This window comes from Coptis chinensis, chromosome 8 (assembly GCF_015680905.1).
Source record: "Coptis chinensis isolate HL-2020 chromosome 8, ASM1568090v1, whole genome shotgun sequence".
Classification (NCBI taxonomy): Eukaryota; Viridiplantae; Streptophyta; class Magnoliopsida; order Ranunculales; family Ranunculaceae; genus Coptis; species Coptis chinensis.
The window spans coordinates 95572207-95599460 of record NC_141463.1 but is presented as its reverse complement, the minus strand read 5'-3'; the positions used below and the strand labels follow the sequence as shown (position 1 = coordinate 95599460).

At 37.5% G+C, this 27254-nt stretch overlaps 1 protein-coding gene, 1 long non-coding RNA gene and 1 pseudogene across 2 annotated transcripts in view; 2 read left to right on the top strand and 1 right to left on the bottom strand.

The window, feature by feature from the left end:
- Nucleotides 1-13903: 13903 nt before the first annotated feature.
- Nucleotides 13904-14983, bottom strand: LOC147484722 (uncharacterized). The gene is made up of 2 exons (XR_015205074.1): nucleotides 14645-14983; nucleotides 13904-14407 (listed from the first exon to the last, which is right to left on the bottom strand). It is a non-coding gene; the product is annotated as an uncharacterized LOC147484722 (long non-coding RNA).
- A 3117-nt stretch (nucleotides 14984-18100) lies between these two features.
- On the top strand, nucleotides 18101-19580 carry LOC147484721 (putative LRR receptor-like serine/threonine-protein kinase At3g47570 pseudogene; annotated as a pseudogene).
- A 1130-nt stretch (nucleotides 19581-20710) lies between these two features.
- The window catches only part of LOC147484719 (beclin-1-like protein), a 52947-nt gene continuing 46403 nt past the window's right edge, over nucleotides 20711-27254 (top strand). Inside the window, exons 1-3 of the mRNA XM_086579802.1 lie at nucleotides 20711-20735; nucleotides 20838-21004; nucleotides 21371-21495. Of these exons, the coding sequence (XP_086435928.1) occupies nucleotides 20711-20735; nucleotides 20838-21004; nucleotides 21371-21495 (317 nt within the window). The remainder of the gene's footprint in view (nucleotides 20736-20837; nucleotides 21005-21370; nucleotides 21496-27254) is intronic.

Sequence of the window (27254 nt, the reverse complement as noted above, 5' to 3'; positions counted from 1 at the left end):
CGGTCGAACACTCTCTCCTCGATATCCCATTGTACCAACTTGTTGAGGTGCCCATGGCACTTCACACCCTAAACTCCCTAAAAACAACAAAAACTTAGTATTAATGTATGCACAAGTTTAAGTAATACAAAATTTAAATACTAATAGACACTATATGATAATATTACCTGCCCTCCCAAACATCGCGAGCTCGTGCCTTTGCATAGTCATACAATAGATGTGACACCGCGAGGGCCACCTCCATAAACACCTCTGGAACTCCAAGTCATTGTTGGACTTTCTCCTGAATATTCACTTGGAGATGCAGTGCGAGGAACCGGGGACTTCCTCGTCATCATCCTCCTCCCTCCTCCTCCTCCTCATCCTCATCCTCCCTCCTCATCCTCCGGCGTCATCAACACCCTCTTCGTCATCTCTTCTTCATCATCACTACAGCTACACTCTTCCCACGATCCATATTTACATCATCTACATCTACATCTTCATCTTCATCTAAATCTAAATCTAAATCTACATCTACATCTACATCTAAATCTACATCACTCATAATTGTTTGCTTTCTTCTCTTTTGATTTCCTAACTCTACACCACTTACTACATTCTTGGGATCATCCGGCTTTCCGATCCCTCTACCTGATGCGAGGTAGTTGTTGTTGCCCTCTCTTTTTTTCTCGGGCTCCTCGCATGACCGAACTACTACTCCCCACCTAACAACTTCTTAGCACCCGTGAAAACACTTTTTGCTGCATTCTTCACATTCAGATTCTTTGTTCGAGGCATTGCTACAAAATAAATAGGAGTTAAAAATAAGACATTCAACTAATTCAAATTGTTGCAATACCAACGTGAAAAAACAAATAACGAAATAAGGCGGTGTGCATGCCAATCTATATCTAAGGTGTGCATGTATTTCTAGGCCATTTACCCGAGCTTGCTTGGCTTTCAAAATGGATTGAAGGGATAGACCTTCTTCTGTTAATCTTAGGTGTTTTTGTTTAGTTGAGGGAGGACTATAATGCAAAAATGATCGAAAATGGTAGGGCTGGAAAGGGAGGAAAAACAATTCAAATGGATAGCATGCGAAAATGATCTACTATTATTATAAGAGGGGGGCCCTCTTTTCTTAAGTTATAGCATCGTTTGAATGGGCGAGCGACAAGAGCTTGATTCCGACTCACTTACGTTTGGATATGTCGGCAAGTCAATCTGGACAAAAAAAAGAAAGTTGGACCCGGCACCACCCGGCGTTTGCATTTCATCTCGGTAAAGATGAAATAAGCATTTACCTTTTTGCTTTGGCAAAGACTACTACTGCTTCGCGGTAGACTTTTCTAGCTTTATTCTGGCTCTAAGCCTACCACTTTGAAAACCTAACCTTCGTTCGATAGAGCTAACCCCTTTGATATGAAAGTTTTCCAACCCACCCGAGAGAGGAGGCTAGGAACCTAAGGAAATAAATTGAATTGGCTCTACATCATCACGGAACTAAATAAGCTTCGGGTCTTAATTTCAATTCTAATCCATATAGAATTAGAACCGGGCTATCCATGATCGTGATTTGATCATCATTATAGGCGTGAAAAACCACCTTATGACGAAAGGGGAGCATTATGTCCGATCAATACACCGGTCTGGCGCTCTAATTCTAATAAAGGGTGCTATGGAAGAAATTAGGCACTAAAGCGAGGTTTAGCGGTGCTTATCACTCAAGGCGGCGGACTCGATTAAATCGGTTTCTTGGAAGATATTCTGAAAGCTTAGTGCAAGTGTCGACTACGAGCATTCCCTTACTCGTGAGCTTTCTCAAAAAAAGGAAATAACTTCTGACGGATAATCTTAGTTCGGACTACACGCCATCTTTTTCACCAAGAGCTTGTTCCGACACTTGGCGATAAGGAAGTACTTTGGAATGATTTGATTGGGGCGCTAGTGAGTTAATGAGCAACTTTGTTTGCATGGTTCCATCAACGCTTTTCTTGTGTGTTACGAATCGAATTCATAATCTATAAAGCTATAAAGAAGAGATGCCCGTAGAAGACTCCGGGCCACGAAGCTAACAAAAGGCTAAGGATACCCATTTAGTTGTTTGTTCTTATGCCGACTAAAGCTAAGCTAGCATACGGCTTGAATCTCCTAGAAATCCCCACTCGTAGCCCTTGACTTGGGTGTGTTAAGCATATTCTTGGTTTCTTACCAAAGCCTTGGTTGGCTCAACTTTTTCTCTATCTCTAATTGCTAGACCAAAATCCCCACTTAAGCCTGCCTAGAATCTTGCTTCGGGCTGCCCCTAGAAAGTCGCTTTAAACCCCATCCCCATATAAGAGGTCGAATTGCTTATCTGACTAACCCGCTACCTCTCAAAGAAATCTGAGTACTTAACATTTTCGATCCCATATCGAGGAAGTGAGCCAAAATGAGCCATCAATACGATTATAGAATATATAGGACTCCTTCTTTTTCAAACTTAGCCCGTCGACCGGATCAATCCACTTTAGCTCAAAACTCTAATAGAGTTCAAAACTTCGACGAGTTCACGAATATGTTAATTCACGAACTCGTGAGTTCAAAACTCTGACAAATTCACGAACTCGGCGAAATTTAAAACTTCGGCGAGTTCAAAACTTCGACGAAATTCACCGAACTCTAACGAATTTAGAACTCGGCGAGTTCAAAACTCTGACGAGTTCAAAACTTCAAAAATTCAAAACTCGGCGAATTAAACTCGCGAAATTTAGAACTCGACAAAGTTCAAAACTCGGCCAGAATTTAAAACTTCGACGAGTTCACGAACTCGACGAATTTAGAACTCGGCCGAAATTCAAAACTCGGCGAAATTCACCGAACTCTGTATCTACTTGCATAAAGTGCTTAGTAGAGTCCTTGCCTTGCTTGCCGGGTATCCTAAGAAAGACGATATCAACAAAGGTGAGGCCCGATTGATTGAATTAATCAAATAATTCAATTAATTAGGGCTTATACGAATGAGCTATCGATCTTATCGCTTGCTTGGTCCCCACGCTCGGGTGGGAGGTAATGTCGAGCTCTGCTCCTAACGAAGGAGTAGCTAGCGGCTGTTGCTATCTTGAGTTTTTACGATTGTAGGCTTTGGGTTGGGTTTAGAATGAATAGCAAAGGAATGAATCAAACAAATTTCGAAGCGAAGAAGGCCTCGATCGAGGTTGAGTTTGAAGTTGATTGATAAAACATCACGGGGCATAGGATGGATAGGCCTCAACCGAAGACAAAATGCAAAAGCCCGATTCTCGTGCGTCAAGGTAGGGGTTCGGATCTCATCATGCCTTGTTGCTTACTTTAACCGACCCACTCACGCCCTCATTCTGGCTTTGCTTGCCACTCCACTACTTCTCAAAGCGTGATTAGAAGCTATTGAAACTATTGAACTAGCTCCTCGCTTAAGATCTCAAAGTAGCCTCACACATAGTAAGTCCTTTTGCCTATCTGGCTAAGCTAAAGGTCGACCACTTTGCTTTCTTGAGCTAGCGACCTATCCTATAGCGACTTCGGTAGGTCCTTTCCTTTTAGTACTCCGGTTTGCAATTGAATTAGACACTTTGACTTGCGGATGAAAGTCGACTTGGCACTTTCAGATTCGGGTTGGGAACTAGACACTGCCCAAGAAATGAAGTCGATCCGATGGCGGTACTACATGGCGGGAAGACTCGAGTGAAATACGATCGGATCACGAGGAAAGCCAGCCATGAGCTTCACAAGTCCTATGCTTCAAAAGCCAAGGTATCTCAAAACTAGAAGTAAAACTACTCCTCAAAACTAACGGTTGTGAGAGCAAGCCTAAAGGCGATAGCTCGTGGCTCATGCTTCTTTCTCGGACCCACATTATCATTCCGTTAAAGCGGCATCCGTAGTTTCCTCCTCCTCAGTACTAAGCGTAGGCCACTTCAAGCGCGAGCTGAGAAAGTGCACTCTGAAGAAGCAATGGAAGGGACCACGCCTACTTCAAGCTCACAGCCAAGCTCACACCACTAGGCCCCTTCTCTCTAAAAGGCTGGCTCAACGGAATCGATAGTCTAGTCCTCTACGGAATGAAATGCATATTCAACTAGAAAACATCCTGCATCAAAACCGATATCCTTCCTACCCCTCGCCCCCCAAAAGGTTCATTCCCTCAGATGCAATTGGGTGGTCAAGACTCTCGAAAGCGGTTGCTTCCTTTAAGCTCCTCTAGCCGGTCTTTGGCTGGCTCTTAACCAACTATGGCTTTGAAGCCTACTTATTTATCTCCCCGAACCTAGTAAACTTCGATGCGCCATTAGCTTCTTAATAGGTTCCGTCACGACTCCGTTTGCTTGTAATGGCCCCCTTACTACTCGCCCCTATTGTTTTCTAAGCCTCTGTTTTGCTTGGGCTAGTGTAGTTTCTTTTTCGGAATCTATATTAGGTTGGTTTTGCGATGCAGGTCGACATCCCATCCGTAGTTTTCTAGGTGTAGGGGCGGCTTCAAAGCCTCTGTTTGCTCCCTCTTATGCCTTCTTTGCCTATTGCACGGTATCGAGTCCCTTCCCTCTCTTCCCAAGCTTCTTTTTTATGCCACAAAGACTCCTAAAGTAGAAACAGATTCTTGTATAGCGATTGCTATTTTTACTTGAGTCAATTCGCGTGTTTTTTTTAAACCCGCGCCCGGTGAGATCGTGCAAGATCATTATATCATAAGAGAAGAAAGAAAGGAGTAGGTTCTACCACCCTTAGTCTTCTGTTGCTATATTTACATACTATTTCCTCATCCCGCTATTCGACTTTAGGAAGGAATGGGCTACCGGAAGGAAGGGTAAAGATCCTCCCTCCATTTGCATATATAGGATAAATGACCCGGCTACCACTGATCGAACCGGCGATGGCATTGATCTGAACACCTTTACCTTGGTGGGATAAGATCTAGGGACCTTAGAAAGGTCTCCGTTTACATGATCGATAATATAATGAATGAATCATAGAAAAGATTAAAGAATGAATTATACTCTTACGTCGGCCAATGAACCCGACGCTTAAAAGGAAAGGCATTGGAACTCGGCGAAATTTAGAACTCGGCAGAATTTAAAACTCGACGAGTTCAAAACTCGACGAGTTCACCGAACTCCTGACGAGTTCACGAACTCTCGGCGAAAACCTCAACAAAGTCCTAAGAATTGTATTATTATTAATTGTATGGGCTTAAACATGCAGTTAAACTTATCCATCTACTTCTTTACCAAAAAATATCAATCATCTTAATACCTTGATTTTAACTAATCATTGTTTCTGCCGACTCCTTCCACGGTAGGATTGTGTAGTTTGTTGAGTAGTACCAACTACTAAGCTGTAGGTCCTATGTATGGAATTGATTGGAGGATGTATTCTTAATATTGAAGCGAAAATGTCCGTTGGATGGCGAGTTAAGGCTTAGCCATAATTATCAATTTATAATAGATAATGTGAAGATGAGTATAGCATTAGTGACGAGTGATGAAGCGTTACAAACCTTAACATTTTTTCTTTCTCTTTCACGAACAAAACAAAAATCCAAAAGCAAAGGAAGAAAATAAAAATGCAGCAAATTGGTTAGCATTCATAATATACTTTCATTTTAAAATTTGTCTTAGTAGCCGAGGAGTTTACAATGCAAAATCCTCTCGCATAACTTCTTCCGTTAAGCTAAATTATTAATTCAAAATCAATAATGAAAATAACCATGATTTATTCTCTCTAATAGTAACTTAACTCAACATCTATTTTTAGCTAAAGCTGTGTTTACTCTTTTGTATCTTGTCATGTAATTCATCAACGAGGGAAAGTACAAAATGGGTGTCTAGAATTCAAAAGAATTGAATCAAACATAACATTATATATATATAAAAAAGATAGAAAGATAGAACGCGATTACGAAGCGAGCTATATATTTATTTTGAATCAAGCAAAGCGATTACTCGGTCGATATGGCCTCAAATAAAAATCTAGTGATATCAACGGGAGAGACAATAAGTTCATAACTTCATTGTTTGATTTAATGATTTATTTATTTTGAACTTGGATAAACATAACATTGATGTCTATGTCTCCATTTCTATAAATCGAAAAAAATAAAAATATAAATAACTTAAGCGTCAAAAATCCCAATGTACATAAGCGGTGTAAAAATAACTTAAACATCGAAACTTCGTGAGAGTTAACCAAATATGCTACTTCACGAACTCATGAGTTCAAAACTCTGACGAGTTCAAAACTTCTCTTCGATAGAGTTCAAAACTCGACATAATTCAAAACTTCGATAGAATTCAAAAACTCGACATAATTCAAAACTTCGGCGAAATTCACGAACTCGGCGAGTTCAAAACTCGAATTCATTGAACTCGACGAGTTCAAAACTCGACAGACGAGTTCAAAACTCGGCGAGTTCAAAACTTCAACTTTAGAACTTCGGCGAGTTTTAAAACTCGACGAGTTCAAAACTCTGACGAGTTCAAAACTCGACGAGTTCAAAACTCGGCGAGTTCAGAACTCGGCGAGTTCAAAACTCGACGAATTCAAAACTTCGACGAGTTCAAAAACTCGGCGAAATTTCAACTTCCTCGGCGAGTTCAAAAAACTCACGACGAGTTCAAACTTCTCGAGCGAATTCATTTAGAACTTCGACCGAGTTCAAAACTCGGCGAGTTCACCGAACTTCGAAATTCAAAACTTCGGCGAGTTCAAAACTCGACAATTCAAAACTCGAAATTTAACTCTCGACGAGAAAACTCGACGAATTCAAAACTTCGGCGAGTTCAAAACTCTGACGAAATTCAAAACTCGGCGAATTTAGAACTCGACGAGTTCAAAACTCGAGTTCAAAACTTCGACGAGTTCAAAACTCGACGAAAACTTCGGCCGAATTTAGAACTCGGCCGAGTTCAAAACTCGGCGAGTTCACGAACTTCGACGAATTTAGAACTCGGCGAGTTCAAAACTCGGCAATTCAAAACTCGGCGAAATTCACGAACTCGGCCGAAATTTAGAACTCGGCGAAATTCACGAACTCCTTGAGTTCATCAAATATGCTAACACCTAATTAAACACATTTAGCTCCTTGAACTGCTAAGCATGAGAGTAGTACCGCCGATTCTGGCCGATTAAAAGCGACTCTAAAGCTAATACAAATAGGGGTGGTGTCGAGTATTCAAGGATATTGGATAGGTTAGTTGTTGCTTCTAGTCATATTGCATTTGGATCTTCCAAATAATACGATAAACAAAATGCTTTCGAATCAATATTTCTATCGGTTATTAGTTGTTGCTTCTAGTCATGTGACATAGATGCAAGTTAAATCACATCCACTTCATAAGTAAATTTACATTCTTAAAACAAAAAGAATATTCTTGGTTTAATTTTATTACGAATAAGGTTCGGTTTAATATAAGTTAAAGATATATGAAATGCTATCAGAAAAAGGAAGTATCATGCCGCTTCTAACCTTTTGATTTCAACGCGAGCGTACTGAGCCACCAAATATACGGCGCAACAAAAATAACCTTTTTAGAACCTAACAACATAAGCGGAAAAGCAGGATCTAAATTAGATGTGGTGAATTAGACCGATAAGTTCACATACCGCAGAAAAAGAAGAGATGGAAATCAAATCGACAAAGCAATATATGGTTGTTTTTTTGTAGATCGCTTCGGATTAGTCGATCCCTCTCTTTTTTTTTGTTAGATCGGTCTCTTGGTCTTAATTTTTTGGTTAGATCGGTTTGAACTCTTTGGTAAAGATCGGTTTTTTTTTTTTTTTTAAAGAGGATGAAATATCGAAATATCGGTAAATATCGGTAAATTTGGTGAATTAGATCTTGAGATCTAGAGGGGCTCGATCGGACGGCTCAAATGAAGAGTGAGATAAGGGTGGCACTCTAAGAGTGTATATATATATATATATATATATATATATATATATATATATAAAACTATATATACTTTACCAATCAAAAAAAAAACACACATATCACATCTAATGCTCCCATCATCCTGCCGCAAGAATTTCACTTTCATACGTTTCACTTGCATTTTGATATGGTTCAAATTCCTGGGACACTGATATTGTGGCCGTCAGGCATTTTGTTTTGCTTTGTTGGATGTTCCCCAGTTAGTGCCTTACTGGAAGGATTTTTTTATTCGCCACTTGTCTTGGACTCCATTTTGCTTGGTCTTGTACCGTGTTTGTGTTGACCCAAATGATTCTTTTGGGCTTTGTCAATGGCTTTCCGCGGTATAGTTTTATGTACAAGTATTACTAGACTTATAATAAATGGCGGGCACTGTGGTTTTCACTGTTGGATTGCCTAAATTATGTAATGGATCCTTGTTTGGTATAATAATAACATTACTAAGAATAGCAATAACAATAACAATGAAAACAATAATTGGTTATCGCAATGGTTCCATTCCTTTTGTACTTCCTCATCTCTTATTCTGTTTTTCTGACTCTACTAACCTATTTTCTTGGTTCAGGGAAATTATCCTTCCGCTGCTCCTCTTGCTTCTACCGTGGAGCCATCTGACAATTCCATTGCAACACTGGTTTCAATGGGCTTTCACAGGAACTCAGCAAGACAGGCACTTGTACAGGCCAGAAATGACATCAATGTGGCTACAAACATCCTTCTTGAAGCACAATCTCACTAATCCAAACCCTGGTCAGTAGGGGGATAAAAAGGAGAAATGGGTTTTCAAATTCGCAATGCTAACTGAATCCTGTTTGCTGGGATAAGAACCATCAAACAAGCATAGTCATCCACTTTTGAACCACATTGGTCGACTCAGTAACTGTCCAGGGGCCTATGGTATGGTATCCTTTTTGGTTTGGCTGTTTCGCTGCATATATACATGGTGCGAGATCATCATTTCACATACACTAATGATTTACAGAGCTTAGGGAGAAACTATGTAATCAGTTTGGTACTTTGGTGTTGTCATTTCTTCATCTGGAAGAGATTTGATTTTGTATAGAGATTTGAACGATGTGCTTCTTTATTGCCATTGTCAATTGGTATTAATTCAATTCATGAACTCCTAGTAAGATTATATGAGGGAATAGTTTATCAGTCTAGATGCTTTCATTTATCATTCTGCCATAACATCTAAATTCTTCATCTATTTAGCTTACATGAGTAACAGCTTTGGCACTCGGCAGTGTTGATGCTCACCATATGCTCGTACGTCTGTAACATCAAATGTTCTACTTCGAATCCGTAGAAAAGCGTGGTCACAATGTATGCTCCTGTACAACGCCCCAGGACTGCTTCTGGAGATTCAGATTATTATTATTTTGTAATGTTCAAAAATGGAAGTGGAATAGATTCAATAGAAGCAAATGCATTATAAAGAAGAACAATGTAGTATCATTTGTATGTTGTATTTCTGAATGCAAATAAAGTCAGGCGTATTGTACATCCCAATTATCAATTTGTAGTTGCATCATTTTCGTTCTATATGTGTTTATCAGAGAGATGTTCCATTGTTCTTCACGATTCACACAAAATCTCATTCAGCGATTCATTAGTAGTACTAGTAGTTACCTTACCCAGCACTCTTTAGAAAAGCGTGAAATAATTGTATCTCATTATTTTTATTAGTTTTTGATTGTTTTGTGTTGGTAATTAGTTAAATAGATTAATTATCAGGGTCATTGGAATTGGTATAGGTCTTAGACATGGTGGGCACTAATAGAGAAGAATAGAGGGGATGGGGAGGAAGAAGAAAGGGAGTTTTAAGCCCTTTTTGCCCGCTCCCAAGTCGATTAAACTCGTTCTGCTTGTAGATACTGGATTCTTACTAATAGAGTCTAGGGGTCATTGGAATTTGGTTTAGGACTTAGGAATCAACGATAGCATTTTCTAGATTACTGCGACACAGTGGGCACGAGAGTGTATATGGGGAGGGAGAAGGGAAGAGTTTTTGAGGGGTGGGAAAATATGGGATTTTTTATATGTATCCCCAATTAGAAAAACTTACTCTACTTGTGGATTATATGGAAAATACTGATTTCCCACTTTTTTTTTTTTTGATAATCGAGTCTGGAGGTTTGTGCTGAAGGAGTATAAAGGTTGAGCAGTGTGCCAATGCCACATTTAAATGATTGGATGCTCACTGGAAATATTTCTGTAGGTTATTAGTTCTTGTTATGTGGAGAGTAATCAGAGTCTAATAGAGGTATGTTATAATAGAGAGTAATCAGAGTCTAATGATTGGATGCTCACTGGAAATTACACTTATCGTTTCGCACAACTGTAATGTCTCTTGGGGACAACGTGGATTGGACTTACCCAAATACTATTAGAGATAGGATATATAATACCCGCATCGCATAATATAATACCCGGATCGAGTAATCTTAAAATTTCTTCCCGCACCACATTTTTCATGACAGGGTTTAGACGGCGTTGCGGTTCACACGATGTCTTTGCATTCTCTTCAAGATGGATGCGATGGGTGCACACACTAGAATCAATTCCCTTCATGTCATCGAGAGACCATCCAAGAGCAGAACGGTGTTCTTGAATGACATGAATTAAACGGAATTCTTGATTGGCAGTCAATTTGGATGAAATTATAATTGGGTGACTATCATCTGGATCAAGATGTACGTATTTTAAATTCGAAGAAAAATGCTTTAAGTTAGGTGTGGGCTGAGAAATCTTTAATATATCTCCACCAATTTCTAGGTCATCTTCTACCTTGGCACGTTTCTCTCCACCTGTGTCGTCTACTTCTGGTTCGTGGTTACGAACCATGGGAGGCCTTTGTAAAGTCTCTGGCACAAATGTGCGGAAGTTGTTTCTTGAAGGCTTTATCTTCGCGTAGAATACTTCCATAGGATTGTTCAAGCATCCCCGATTATAGATGTTAGCCCTATTGTTGACTCTGTAACGAAAATTCTCATATGCGGTCTGAAAAAATTACATGATCAGTAATTTTTAAAAAAGCTGAAACTAAAGAAGAACAAAATATGTTGAATGATTGACAAAAGCAGTTATATTTTCAAATAAGAACAAAGTTGGAAAGAAATTTAATCAAGAGAAAGATGCTGACCTGGTTTGTGCTCATTAGGTATAAATGGAAGCCAGTGAGACCACCAACGAACCAAAGACAGATAAAACAATAGGTCATTACTACTACTGAAGCAAGAGATTTTTTTCGTTGCTCTCCAAACAGTGCCTTGCTCTTCAAACTGGCCTTGCTCATTAAACGATCAAGAATTGTTTTGGCTCATGGATTAACATCATGCGCTTTTAAGAAGAGATTAAAAGAATGATGATTGCATAAACTAAAAAAAATTATGTAAAGAAGAAGAACAAAAAATAAAATAGGGGCGGTTATTTATCTGCTAAGTAGTTATTTTGCAAGGCCGAAAAAGAGAAGAAATTATCTCAAAAAAATCACATGTGGCGGGCTGGTCAAAAGCCCAAATTCTAATGATTTTCTATAAAAAAATATTTATGCCAATGAAAACAAATCCTTAGATATATATTATAGATATACCCTATTGGCTCTATTTTTTGAGTCTTCACAGAGTCTCCAATATTTGCTAAACACCTGGGCTAATTCTAAAAAAAGTATGAGACTTTTAAGGATTGACAGCTTCTTTGTTGAACATTTATTATCTTTTTCTTGGATCAGTTTAGCTTCTAGGTTTATGACTCATTGTTTGGTCTTGGTGTGGAACGGAATGACCAAGACATTGATAGAGCAACCAAATTTAGTACATGTCCATGAACGCTACAATATGGGTTGTATAAAGAAATTTGTATTTTGTGTTAGATTTACCTTACAGTTTTTAAAGGCTCATCTTGGGCCCAAGCTAGATGTATAGATGGGTTGCTATTGAGTTGACTCCAAATCCAACCCATCACACAGAAGTTTTAACTATCCACCTGAGTTTCATCTCAGCTTTGGATGTAATTGTTCACTAAGAATGATTTCTCACTCTACACTCACAAAGAATGTTCTCTCTCAAATCTCTCTTTGTATTCTAGGTTAAGTTCTCTCAACTTTCTCACAAAGAAAAAGTTAGTTAGGTCAAAACCCAAACTCTTCTTTTTATAGTGGTCCGAAATTTCACTATATAAACACAATATCAATTTCCTGGAGAAAAAAATCAGAACTTGGTATGTAAAGGCTAGAAAGCGTGCCCCACTTGGGCTAGACATAGGAGGGAGCGCGAGCCCCTTCTTCTTGACCAACTTCCAGTAATTTTGCTTCGTGAAAGGAGAGAAAAGAAAAAAAAAAAAAAAAAAAAAAAAAAAAAAAAAACTAACTTCAATTCTTTTCTTAGACAAGGGGGTACCCTAAGGGGTGTGCACCCCTTCTTCTCTTCAAACGAACAGTACCCAAAAAAAATGGTCAAAACAATATTTCCCTTTAACCACCCATTGGGCTTGGGCCAACACATGGCCATGGGTGTTGGGTTTTATTTGAAAAGGCCTTGATACTAGTCGTCATAGATCCCACTTTATTAACCCATGATAAACTTGTCTCTTCTCCCATGTGGGACTATTAGATTTCAAGTTCACAATACCCAACAATCTCCACCTTGAACCGAAACCAAAATCCATATATCTTCACTTGTTTATCACCATCGCACGATATCATGCCAAACATTGAAGGTGTCAAGAGGACAAGCTCCACCTCGAAGATCAATCCATGTCGTTGAATTCCACTGGGGGTACACTCTTTCGAGCATCCACAACCTCCAAAAAGTGTCATAGTGTACGGGGAACACTTCGTTAAGCAACTCCACGACTTGCATCCATCGTTGGCTCCACCTTTGAATGACTTCGTCTTCAAATTCTACATGATCTATGCTGTTAGTCCCAGCCAAATATCGGCTCTGATACCATTTGATAGGGCCTGACACACAGCCTGACCTCGGGCCCATAAACTTTACAGATCTAACTAGTACCAATATTGTCCCCAACTTAACTACCCATTGGGCTTGGGCCAACACATGGCCATGGGTGTGGGGTTTAGGAAGTGCTATTAGAGAAAAAGTTAGTTAGGTCAAAACCCAAACTCTTCTTTTTATAGTGGTCCAAAATTTTAGTGTATAAAGGCAATCTCGATTTACTAGAGAAAAAAATCGGAACTTGGTGTGTAAAGGCTAGGGGGCGTGCGTCACTTGAGCAAGGCATAGGAGGGCGCGCGTTCCCCTTCTTCTTGACTAACTTCCAGTAATTTAAAAGGCTTTTGCAAAAAAAAAAAAACTAAAACTTCTTTTCTTTAAGCAAGGGCGTAAAGCCAAAAGGCGTGTGAAAAGCCCTTCTTCTCTTCAAACAAACAGTACCCAAAAAAAACGGTCAAAACAACATTTCCCTTTAACCACCCATTGGGCTTGGGGCAACACATGGCCATGGGTGTGGGGTTTTTTATGTGAAAAGACCTTGGTACTAGTTGTGATAGATCCCACTTTGTTAACCCATGATAAATTTGTCTCTTCTTCCATGTGGGACTATTAGATTTCAGGTTCCCAATACCCAATAATGTTGATTGCACCTTTTGATTGGGAGATTCAAAACAGATGTCTTGTTAATCTTAGATGGACTTGTGTAGCTTTAAGCACGATTTTATCTTTGAGTTTTTGGAGCTTATTGAGGACGTCTCTCAAGCTGCATAGACTTTCACCCCAAGCCGTAAAGAGGTCGTTGTGCTGACCCATATGATAGCCCGGGTCGTCCGCCCAAGCTTTGCATGGCCCGACCGATAGTGGGGCGATGGGGAGTGGAGGACCTAGGGGAGGGGCAGTCGAATCATTGCTAATCGGTCTATCTTGTACTCTGTTTATGTATCATGACTATGAATACATATTAATGAAACATTTTAACCTTCACAAAAAAAATAAAAAAAAAAGTATGGCACAAATGAAGTTGACACAATAGCATTTATTTATTAATTTCTTGAGCAAGCTAGAGAGCTTGTGCAGGGAGAATACACCCCAGATGATCTTCATTACAGATATATAGAATGCTAAGGAAAGCACTTAATATGGAGACTATCACCAACCATTCTCTTGAATTGGCTGGTTGTAAGAACCAAGCTTACTTATTCATAAAAATATATATATTATATTGCTAAGAAGCAATCTTCTCAAAGAAGTAGCTTGAACACAAGAGGAACGAGGTCGGTGATAGTCAGAAGCCCTTGTACAGTATTCCCTATGTACTGTAAGGGTGAAGAAAGTAGTCCGGTGCCCAGTGAAACGTTGCATGTAGCGAGTGTAGTGTTGACCAAAAGTCTGCAGTTATTCAGGACCGACGAGACAAGAAATTCGGATGTAACCAACAAGATGGTAAACTGTCCAGTGGAAGTATTAGTTATCGAACTGGCTACAACAGTATTTCCACTCCCACATTGCAGTAGTACAGCAGCATCTGCAAGAAATTAAAAAGATGTATACTAGCATTAGAAGTGTGACATATATATATGAATAGCAGAATGCCGCCATTTAGGTTCCATCCACGCCATGCTCAGATACAATTATACAAATAATGTTTGGTTCTACAATATATGCAAACTCACGGATACTTCACAGACGTTAAATGCCGTCAACACTTGTTTATGTACAAGATATGACATGTTTGGAAATACTGCCTTCCAGGATAACTTACTAGGAAAAACAGGAGTTGCTGTGCCATTTACGCTATTGCCATTGATGGTACAAAATAAAGTGCCTTGGATGCGGATCAACCCAGGAAGGGATACTCCAAGTTGGGCTTTAGCAAGCGGGGTTGCCAAGCCAACAACTAAGAGGGAAACAAAGAAGAGACATTTCAGAGCCATGAGTTGTTGATTTTTTGTAACGATAAAACAATTGTTTTGTTACAAACTGATGTGTTAACATGCAAAACAGAGCGAATATTTATAGGGGAGAATAACTGCCGATGTTGCTGCAGTTAATTTTGACTTGAACCACTTTCAATTCTTGTACTAAAACAAAAGCATTGAAGTAAAATGTCATTTTGTAGCAAATACCTATAGCTAGCTAGCAAGCCAAGGTCCATTTATTCCTTGTCTTTGCTTGAAAAGGTGAGTAGAGGCCGGACTTAGGAATATCTCTGAACAGAGGAGACTGAAAGGTGGGTTCTTGTTTTTACCTTTCCATCCCTGCCAGCTTGCATCACAACCTCCCTCATCACCATGCAAATATGCAAAGCCATTTCTGGTTGGGGGGGGCCTGGCCTATGAAAGTACAATTTAACACTCCAAGCTTTACAAAATGTCTTGCCTCCTATGTAAAAGCTTTCTCGAGCATCTTCTTCCATGAGCTGGGATGGCTATTGCTACTAGTGATAGTATGCACGCTCGCGTGCATAATATGTACTAGAAATCGAAAGTCAACGTTGTTGAAAGTTCTACTCACATTTTGGGTGGAATAAAAAAAAAAGATGTTACTTTTGTATCGAAACTCATAAATATAAGAAAAGCCAGCAACATTTGAGGGATGTTCTCGGCCAGATTGTTTTAACACAGTGCCAAATTTTCCAGATCGGTGATAATATACTATGTACATACTATCCGTAGTTTTTGTTGGAAGGCATCACAATAATTAGACAAACCAAAGTCCCGCTACATACATGGTTTTCTCCCATTAAAATAGTAAGTATGTATCAAATTATCACTAGTTCGAATTTCAAAATGATGCATGTAGTCGTGTAGACATGCGTAGCCACTCGCCATTGTCAATCCAAAAAAAAAAATGTCATCAAACATGCATTCTTCAAGCAGTTACAAAAGTTCAGACTTCTGAGTTTAGTTTAGTTTTTTTGTTTTTGTGAACAAAATGTGCCTCGACACTTATTGCCTGGAAATTTTGTTAGAGAGAATAGAAAAGGTGCAACTAAAATGTATTGTGACTAGACCCATAGCATGCGCGTGCAACATTTGATTTAATACAGGAGACCCATAAGCGCACAAATTCATCAGAAGATCTTTTGCACTTCTAGTAAAATTGAATTGATAAACTATACGAATTTAAAGCAGCCAAGAAAGATGCAAATGTAAATCAGCTGAAAAATTGGATTTCCAAGTGTTTACCAAAAGCGAGGATATGATCTGGCTGTTGGTAAACCAACTAAACAAATTGTAAGATTGATTTTCTTATTTTAAACTTGAACAAGTTGCAAGCGCGCAAAATGAACAGATCGTTAAGCCTTTTTTGTTTGTTCCTGCGTGTAAGTTTGTAGCTCATGTATATATGCTCTTTCCTCATGCTAGATGTGGGTTGTTCCAGGTAACTCCCAAGTTCATCTTTTCAATCGAAATATGCGATTCATAAAATAAGGACTAACGTTTGTACAAATACCCAATGTAGTAGTACCATAGATGACTCTCCAAAGAGTCTTGCGGAGAAATTACATGTACCGATAAACTTAAATGTTCTTAAGAGCATTTCCGATGCAAATAACTTTTTTTCACTTCCACGTAGGACTATTTTCCCTCTTTGCTATCTCTTGCTATCTTTATGGTGAAAAATAAGAAAATGTAGCCCAATGCAGAGGTGACTTTAAACCTCAGACGGAATGTTTGATTCCGTCTGAATGTAAAAATCGAAAAAAACGCATCGGACGGAATGAAACATCCCGTCCGAAGTTTAAAAAAAAACCGAAAAAAACGCCGGACGGAATGAAATATTCCATCGAAGAAAAAAAAAAAAAAAAAAAAAAAAAATACACGAGACGAAATAAAGCATTCCATCTAAAGAATGCTGTCCAAACTGTGCCTTGCTCATTAAATGATCAGGAATTGTTTTCGCTCATAGATTAACATCATGTGCTTTTAAGAAAAGATTAAATTGAGAGGAGATTAAAAGAATGATGATTGCATAAACTAAAAAAAATTATGTAAAAAAGAAGAACAAAAAATAAAATAGGGGCAGTTATTTATCTGCTAAGTAGTTATTTTGCAAGACCGAAAAAAAAAGAAATTATCTCAAAAAAATCACATGTGGTGGGCTGGTCAAAAGCCCAAATTCTAATGATTTTCTATAAAAAAATACTTATGCCGATGAAAACAAATTAGGGGTATTAAAATCCAACAAAATTATTAGTTCGGCTTTTAAGTTGTTTTTTTTTTCTTAAACCAGCTCTCCAGCCCCATTTCTTGATATATATATATATATTACCACACCTTACCAAATTACCAAATGACCATGATTACCAAATTATTCTACGAGGCAAGACTATTGGAGATCTTAGTTTATACAAAATTGAGTCAGTTGTTCTTAGGAAGCAATAGACTGGAAGGAAACATTCCTTCAGGTCTTGGTGCTCTTAGCCATTTGCAAGAACTGGGTTTGGAACAAAACAACCTAAATGGTACCATACCAATAGAGATCTTTAATATCTCGTCCCTGTTTGGTCTTGACATTTCTCTGAACTCCTTAACTGGTTCCCTGCCTTTAGTAGTAGGGAAACTAAAAATTCTTAATTACATCAATGTTTCGGAAATAAGTTATCCGGTTTATTGCCTAGTACTCTTGGTGAGTGTTTGAGTTTGGAATATCTTAATTTGCACGAAAATTTGTTTAAAGGGATAGTTCCTCAGTCTTTGAGTTCTTTAAAGAATGTCCAAGTGTTGGATCTATCAAGGAACAACTTGTCTGGTGGAATTCCAAAATATTTGGAGGACTTCTCATATCTCCAGATGTTGAATCTATCCTTCAATAAACTTGAAGGAGAGGTACCATGAAACGGAATCTTTAAAATTGCAAGTAATTTTTCAGTAGTAGGAAATTCCGATCTCTGCGGGGGTATACATGAACTTCAATTGCCGCCATGCCGAATTAGCAAATCTGAAAAGCAAGATGAAAAAAAGCAAAGAAGGTCCGATTCTTCCAAAATAACAATTAGCATCAGTGTGGCCGTGTTCATTCTTATGGCATTATGTTCTTTAATATTTTACTGGAGAAGAAAAAGTAAACTTCAAACAGCTTCTTTGCCATCATTAAGTGATAAGCATGTTAAGGTCTCTTATGGAGATCTTTCTCAAGCAACCGGTGGATTTTCTCAAACTAATTTTGTTGGTTCAGGTGGTTTTGGCAGTGTATAAGGGAATACTCAACCAATATGAAACCATTGTTCTTTGTTAAGGTGTTCAAACTTCAATTGAGAGGAGCTTTAAAGAGTTTCATGGCAGAGTGTAAATCATTGCGTAATATTCGCCATCGAAATCTTGTTAGAATTCTAACTTCTTGCTGCTCTAGTCAGGATTATGATGGAAATGAATTCAAAGCACTGGTCTTTGAGTTCATGCCAAACGGAAGTTTAGAGAAGTGGTTGCATCATGATATCAATGAACAAGATGAAGAATCGAATTTGAACCTATTTCAAAGACTAAATGTCGCCATTGATGTTGCTTCTGCACTAAGCTATCTTCATCATGAGTGCCACGTTTTGGTTATTCATCGTGATCTAAAGCCAAGCAATGTGCTTCTTGATAATGATATGGTAGCTCATGTTGGTGATTTTGGTTTAGCAAAGTTTCTTACGGGATCAATGGAGAACTTGCATGATAATCAAAGTACCTAAACTTGGGTAAAGGGATCTATTGGCTATGCCCCTCCAAGTTGGAATTTTAATATCGACATATATATATGTTGATTTCAGTCCTTTTTCCAATTCATAAATGCATGAAATCATTATTTGGTATACGTTATATTCTTTTTGTGCAACCACATTTTAGTGGAACTAAAATTGTTTTGCCGCTTTTTTAAGTTCAGCGCCATTAAATATATAGCCCCAGTTACACGAGCTAATATAGGTATAGTAGGGCCTTGGATAGTTGGAATTCAGCTCCGAAGCTTATAGCATAGCCATTTAGATATTTTAAAAGAGGAAAAATGAATTTTTAGTGATAATGAAAAGCTATTTGAGAGAATAAAAACTGTCAACTTATCTAATTTCTTTTCAGTCCATGCAAGTTAAGTTAAAATTGAAAAGATCGAGGCTGAAGGAACTGTCGTTGTGGTGGTAATTAAGCTAGTTTGTTTACTTTTAGCAATATCTTAACTAACGATTGTATGGACCTTTTCAATTTCTCTGTAGTATAATGGATGTAAAGCATTACAATACTACTATTATGTTTCTTTATCTTTTCATTTTCTTTTGCTTGCCAATGGCGATTAAAATATATGTTTATTTTTTTTACATTTAAATGGTTTTATGGAAACTAGTGATTGATGTGTATGTTGCAGAATATGGTATGGGAGTTGATGCATCCATACAAGGTGATGTGTACAGTTACGGAATTTTGGTGTTGGAGATGTCCACAGGAAGGAGACCAACCGACAAGATGTTTAAAGACGGTTTATGCCTCCATAACTATGCTAACAATGGTTTGCAAGATCAACTTATAAAGATCATAGATCCAATACTTCTATCTGAAGGAGATGACACTCTAGGAGATACTTATAATAGCATGAAAATCGGCAATCACAGAAGAGCAAAACTGCTAGAGTGCTTGACTACAATAGTCAGACTTGGGGTTGCATGTTGTGTGGAATCATCGTCGGAGAGAATGGATATCAGAGATGTCAGTAAACGCTAGCAGAGACACATTTCTTGGTACTAGGTTCACGGAGAACGTAACTGACTCCAAAGACGGTTTAATTGAAAGGTAAAATCACATCTTTTTGGTTGTTCTTTTGAAATTAAGTGCATTTGCCTCATATATCTTTTTGTCTCCAATAGTATCTAGTATCAAGTCTAATATCTCGGGAAATATATCCCACAAATAGTTGATCATGACAAAACAAAAAAAAAAATATTTGCTCTCCATGAATTTTCTGTAGTTATAAATATGATGTCTGTGAAATTCCTTCTTAGATGAGATAGTTCTACTTTCTGTGGTATAGTTCTCTGCTTCTCTTAGTATTGGTCTATCGTGCATATGAATGTATCAGTTGAAATCAGTACTAGGTTTACTAACACGACTTTGATAATTTCTTTCTCTCTCTCTTTTTCCCCTTCCAACTTGGCTTGTATTGCATTTAATATATAAGCATGCTGCACAAGCTAGGAAATTCTTAAATAGTTTGTCGTTTTCTTTTGTGCAGCTTGTAGGAACTGATCATTGTACATTCAATTCAACACAAAAGCTCTTGGAATCGATGATTTTCGGAAGATTCCTAACGGTGCTAATGGTAATTTTCAATTCATGGATTCTTAGCTTCTGAAGAAAATGCCTGGCGATGTTTCTACTCCCGTTAACCTTACTGTTTCAATTGATCTGATGTAGTAGTCTGGTCAAATTTCTGTTACTAATTTTGTGCGAGTAACGGGTACTGAATGGTATGCATATACTCTGGCTTCTTTGTTATCTTGGCATGGCATACCGCATGCCAGATAGAGTACCTCTGTATTTGTAGTAATGATAATAAGTCACATTGGGATGCCGGGGATACCGTATTTTATTTAATTGTTAAAAAAATGGTAAGCCCAACAGTGTAATGGCTTCTATTTTGGAGTACCAATGCAGTAAAGTAAAGAGTTACGCTTCAGTTGTATGGTTGCTTACTGAAGCATGGAATCTGAGAGTCATGATCTCAGATGACTGTTTGGTTATACTAACAAATGACAAATTTTGGCTTAGTGAATGTTTGCCTTTATATATTTGACACAAACCAGACGTTGTAAGATTGATAGTTTACATTTTTGCTACTGGTTTCTATTATATCTATGACTGAGTTGGATGGTGCTATCTGTATATTAAAGGACTCGACATGATTGAAATTTGCAGTGCTCAGATATTCAATATCTACCCAAGAAAAGGAGCAATTCTTACTGGATCCGATGCTGATATAATCATCTTCTGCCCAAATTCGAGCTTCGAAATATCATCAAGATAAACTTGATAAAGAGGTTGAAGATGTCAACAGGGATATCAAGGCATATGAAGCTTGTCTTCAGTGTCTCGAGGGGGAGACACATGATGTTCTAAGCGAGGCTGACTTTCTTCGTGAGAAGTTGAAGGTACTAATTGACAATCACCACCAACGTTATCCTAATTTTCTTCCATCTGGATGTTTAGAATGTTTGTATCTATGAGAATCAGTATTGCGGTATTAGAAAGTGGATGGTGGAGACTAATTCATTAAGGGGCGTTGGGGATGGGCAAAAGCCTCGTTGAAAAACCCAGTGATCTGTGTGTTTTTAGTTTTTACCTTTGTTTTTTATTGGTGTGTTTTTACCTAAAATAAAAGGATAAATTAGATGTATTACTTAGGACCAGTAATATGCACATATGCTTAAATCAGAGAAACAAGTAACATGTAAGACTTTGATGTATCTGTTTGAATTTTTAGTAAAATCAGTTTTGCTTCTACATTACTTGTTTAGGTTGAAGAAGAGGAGCGAAGACTTGAAGAAGCAATCAAAGAAACTGAGAAACAGTGTGCAGAAGTGAACACCGAGTTGAAGGAATTAGACCTAAAATCAAAGAGTTTTGACGAACTTGAGGAATGGTAAGTTCTTGATAACTACTGCACTTTTCATATTGGAGAAGATATCTGCTAATGCATTTTACAAGTTCATTATGGATTTTCTGTAATCAGAAGCACGTTCTTTTAATCATCCAAACTCTGCATATCTCTTTTGCATGGGTACTTCATATTTTTTTGTTGTGTCTCGTGGTCGCCGTGTGACACTCCCCCGTGTCGGCATGTCTGACATGGACATACGACCCAAATACAACACCTACACTTCTACAGTAAGAGGTGTAGGATAATGTATCTTTTATAAGATATATGACCCACAGAAACATAAAAGATTAGAATTGAGATCCTGTAACCACAGAATTTTACTTATCTTTTTAATAACCTTATTGCCAAATAGTTTTTCTAATAAAAAAAATTAAAATTAAAATAAATATTAGGCGTGTCCACGTATCTGCTTTTTAGACCATGCCGTGTCTAAATCTCCGTACCGGTGTCCAAATTGGACACTCGTACCCGTACCCATGCAACACAGCTGCATATCTAAGTGCCTCCTTTTGTTAATTGAACTAGTTAATGCCCGTGCCTTCAGCACGGAATTTTTAAATTTTATTAATTTACATTGAATTTTAATATATATATATATATATATATATATATATATATATATATATATATATATATATATATATATATATAAATGAAATAAATTCATTAAATTTCTTCTATTTTCCATACCATGTGTAGAAAGTAGCCATAGGACTTAACTCATCAAATACATCAGTGGCACTTTGAAAAGAAAATTTTGCATTATTTTTAAACAACTACATCATGAAACTCTTTACACATATACGGTTTAAAGCACTTCATTTTTATTAAAGAAAAAAAAATAAATTATTACAAAAAAGACTTAACTTCAGTAGCTAGCATCTATGAGTTGAAAACCATAAGCAGATGTGTTGCTTCCATGTATGTATATATTCCCCTAGAGAACCAAACATTGCAAAAGGAGGACTTAGATGTATTCTTACCTCTGCAAGCATTTAGAACTTTACAGCATTCCAACATTTTATGGAAGGACACTACAACATTTATCCATAGCCAGCTCTTTGGAAAAGCCTCAACATAAGTCATGAAAAGAAGACCATATCAAATCTAGTGCAATAGATCGATGACCCTGCCAAGCCCAACATAACTAGCTTTACATAAGAACTGCACTTGCTAATAAAAACAACCCATTAGGTGAAGTGTGTTACTATAGTGGTCAGGTTCTTTATTGTTCCCATCATTGTCATTGTTGGTTCCATCAAAATCTCCTCTATCCTATATTAAGTTCTTCTCACACTACTGTCTCCAAAATCATAAGATGAATCAAAATTACTGAATAAAAAAAAATACTTAATATAAGTGTATTTCCTATTAGAATAGTGGTACGAACCCTTCACTAATATCATCTTGAACACCTATAAATATCACTCACTGTGCAATGTATTTCTTTTCAACAGTAATTCAAATACTAAGTACATTATATGTTGGTAATAAAATTGGAACAAAGTTGCAATAACAAAAAAAAAAAAAAAAGCTTAAATTTCCACTATCGACAACGTTTCAATGGAAGCTTAATTGTTCAAAAATGAAAACATAAACAACTATAACTTTCCAAAGAAACATGGAGATGCTAAGGGAATTTTTTTTTAAGTAATTTGAAAAATGTATCGAGAAACGATATGTGCAATTCAAGTGAAATTTATACAATGTCATACTAAGATCTTGGATAAAGAACAAAATGTAATCCAACTCAACCACTGGCCCTTTATTAAAAAAAAACTAATCCATTCACCCACAACAACATAGATAATCCTTATTTGAATAAAGGGAGATATGTTGCGTCTCGGGTGAAGAACTTTAGATGTCAAGATCAACAAAATGTTGAGCAATCAACATGGCCTTTTGGTGATTTGTCTTTCCTTCCTGTTTTTTCTTCTGTTTGATATGTAGTTGTGCGGATGTTTTTGCTTCATATGATGCGTCTCGGGTGAAGAACTTTAAATGCCAAGGTCAACAAAATGTTGAGCAATCAACCTGGCCTTTTGGTGATTTGTCTTTCCTTCCTGTTTTTTCTTTTGTTTGGTGGGATAAAACCCCAATGTTTGTAAATATGGAGGTGTTCTATGATGCTACTGGAATATGTTAAACTCGGTTTATATAAATAAAAGTTTAGCTTTTTTTTTTTAAAAAAAAAAGAAGACCTGCAAACAAACTATAAGTTAAACTATAATTAAACAATAAGAAAATAACTTAACCACGTATGCAGTGGCTGCCAAATAAGGTTATTAGTAACCTTTGGAAAAAGGAGAAAACAAAAAAGGTATTGTAAAGTTCATAACAATAAGGAGAAAATAATATGACAGGGGTAATCTCCCTTCGAATGACTATTTGGGGTATTCGAAAGGGTTATCACAATCTAGAAAAACAAAGCATTAGAACGGGGGGACTGTTATCTATGGATTCCCATATGGTCGTCAGGAGGAGCAATGGAATGTGAATCAATCCCAAGTTTATCGGCATTCGTTTATATTCCCAACAATCGAATCACTTTCATAACCAAATTGACCCCAACTTTTCAGATTAGTCGAAACGGTAGTTTGTTCGGAAGTGTCATTGTTTTTTTCTGTTATATTCTTTAGAGATAAGATGCATCATAAGCTTTACAGTGTACCACCAATTGGTGAGTGTTTCAGCAAGATTTGCCAAAACACACCAGTTGAGGGTTGAAAGTAATGTTTTTTGGAGATAGTGAAGGAGATGGTGATTGGGGAAAGATGAGACTGGACTTCGGTTTTGAAGTTGCCTACGTACTCAAAGATATTGCTTGGGATCAAGTCTCGATTGCGTCGTTCTGGAAAAATGACGAAGGTTGGATTTTATAGGTAGCATTGTTGATAGTTACTTCCTCGTTCTCCAATATTCCAATCATGGAAAGAAAAATATGGGAGGAATTGGAATTGGGATTTGATAATGGGCTCTACAATATTTAAAGAAATACGAGGAGCAAGGGGCTAAAAGAGCTTGTAGGATCGGTCTAATTCGAAAGTTGGAAAAATGAGAAGAAGTTATCACCACCGGCTACTCAACTGTGACAAAGGTTTTTAGGTAGGTGTTACTCAAATTGGGTGGGATATTGATCGGGAAATTTTGAATTTGGTTTATTTCGATAGAGAATGATCGGCCAAATTGGATTGGCAATGCGAGCGGTATTTATGGGATCTGCGATGCGAGCGGCATTTATGCGATCCGAAGTTGATAATTCAAGCAGTGGAAAATTTGAATTGCTCTGAAAACACACATCCAACGCATTTCAATACAGCGGCATTTCAATCAAGCGGCAACATATCCAACCATCTGATCATATCTTGGTCCCATTAGCAATATCTTTGACACACAAGCTTTGAAACCAAACCGGGAGTTCCGAATTTAATTTTTTTTTTTTTGAAACCAGTGGCAATTCGAAAAAAAATAACAGCGGCATTGAGCGGCATATCTAACACTTTGATTCGGCAATTCAGGGATCGGCAAATTATATTAAGCTTGTGTTTTGGCAAAGATTGGGTCGGCAATTCGAATCTCCATCAGCGGCTGTGAGAGCGACTTTTGCCTGTGTCTTTTCAAAACCCATTGCCACAAGCTTTTGGAGCTCATCTTCAAAGGTAACTGCACCCTGGTGTTGTGAAGGAACTGCTCCTGCACTATCCACACCTGAACGCCTTCCCTCTGGATTCAAGCATTTGGAGCAAGACAAAGGCTCAGTGCAGGCAACATGCTTGCTAGGATTCAACTTGCCATTTTTCTTCATCATTTGGTCACGGGCTTCCTCTTCCAAAACCAGAAGACAGACTCGAGATTGCTTTCAGTACAATATGAAGAGATCTTATGACTTGCAATATAAGTTTAGCTGTGATGGTTTATTATCTGTACTTTATGTTTTATGAATATCAAAGTCTTGGCTTACTGCTCGTGAAAGCTAAAACACGGTTTATTCCAAAGAACTCCAAATGGCGACTCTAAAATCTAAACCCCGATGCTAGAACCGATAAGGATGCTTTATGTTGAAGAATATGCTCATCACTTTAAGTTGATGCAAATCATCACCCACCACTATTTTAGAAGAATATGCTTTATGGCAAATTCAACAAGCGAAGAAAACAAGCAAATGGCAATTCGAGTGTTCTATTGGCAGCGGCAAATCAAGGTTACTATAGCCAGCGGCATACAGCGACAATGCGAGCGGCATTATTGGATCGGCTACTCGAGCGGCAATAAAACAGTGTAGATAGCCATCGAAAATCTGAATATAAAATCCCACCCATACACAGATAATGTTCCATCTCAGAATGTGTTGCCAATCACAGCCTAGCCCAGCGTATTCTCTACTTGAGTACCACCTTTGCCGCCCCATACAAAAAAGTTTTCTGAGAGTATTGGTATTGGGCTTTTGCTTAGGGGCTAATTAGATATTAGATATTAGGATCAACGTAAAACAAAGAGAGAACATCACAAAGATATGGGCTGCAAAGAATGATATTCAAAGATAGCTTGGGGTCGGCAATTTAATGGATTGGCTGGTGCGGGATCGGCAACTCATGTGACTTTATTTCTTTCTCTCAGAGCGGCAATAGAAACCCATTGTTTGTGAAAGACCCAACACAAGAAACCAATGAATTTTATTGGTTGTGAAACACATGGAAACCTATTGGTTTACGTTATTTATTAGTCCTTGGATATAAAAAGAACGCAAGTCGGCTCTTCATCAGTCATAATACAAAGAGAGAAGAGAAAAAAAAAACAAAAATCAAAATAAAACAAAGTTCTGATTTTATAATTCTTTTCGTTCGTCTTGCTCAGTAAGGTTTGCACGTTGGAGACTCTAGTGCTTACCAAGGTGATTACATGTTTGCGGGTTTGATCAATTGAATTGAGGTTTGTGAAAATGTTAGATTTTTATTTTGTTTAGTTTTTGACAGTATTGAAAATATTTGTTTAATGGAGAGGAATTATAACTTGAAGAGGAGATAGGGTGATAAGGGGGATTTTAATATGAATAGGGTGGCGAAGGGAATTGATGCTAATAGTTTGAGAGCAAAGTATGATATTGGAGATGATATTTCTATTGAGTATGTTGGTAGCGATATCGGCCAAAAATGTGAAAAGGATAAGATAATTTTATTGTTTTCACATTTTTGGCTTGGTTGTAGTGTTCCATTTCGGAAATCAGTTTCCGAGTTATTAGCTCGATGGAGAGTACATCCCTTACAATTATCTCCTGGCTATTAGGCTATATTTGCCCATGTAGCGAGAATTTGTAAGGTTTATCAAAATAGTATGTCGTAAGACCTTTTGTTTGAGTTATTGAAGCATCTGCGGCAAAACAATGCATCTTCTAAAAGTTATGCATTGGGATATCATAACCATCATAACCATCACAACCAGAATTATCGGTTTTATGGGATGCCTTCGAACTACAAGAATGCGAAATTGTATGGTTTTAAGATTAAAGGCAATTGGAGGTTCGAAGATATTGATTATCCTAACAATATATCAGGTAAGATATTAACTTAATATTCTTATAATTATAATTTTAAATAGTTAGCATCACATTTTGATTAAATTGTTTTTTTTTTTTTTTTTTTTTTTTTTTTTTTTTTTTTAATTTTTTTATAGGGGATTTTCTGAAGTTTCCAAATAAATCAGTGTTTAGCAGCAAGATGATAAAAAAGAAATTTGTTAGTTTG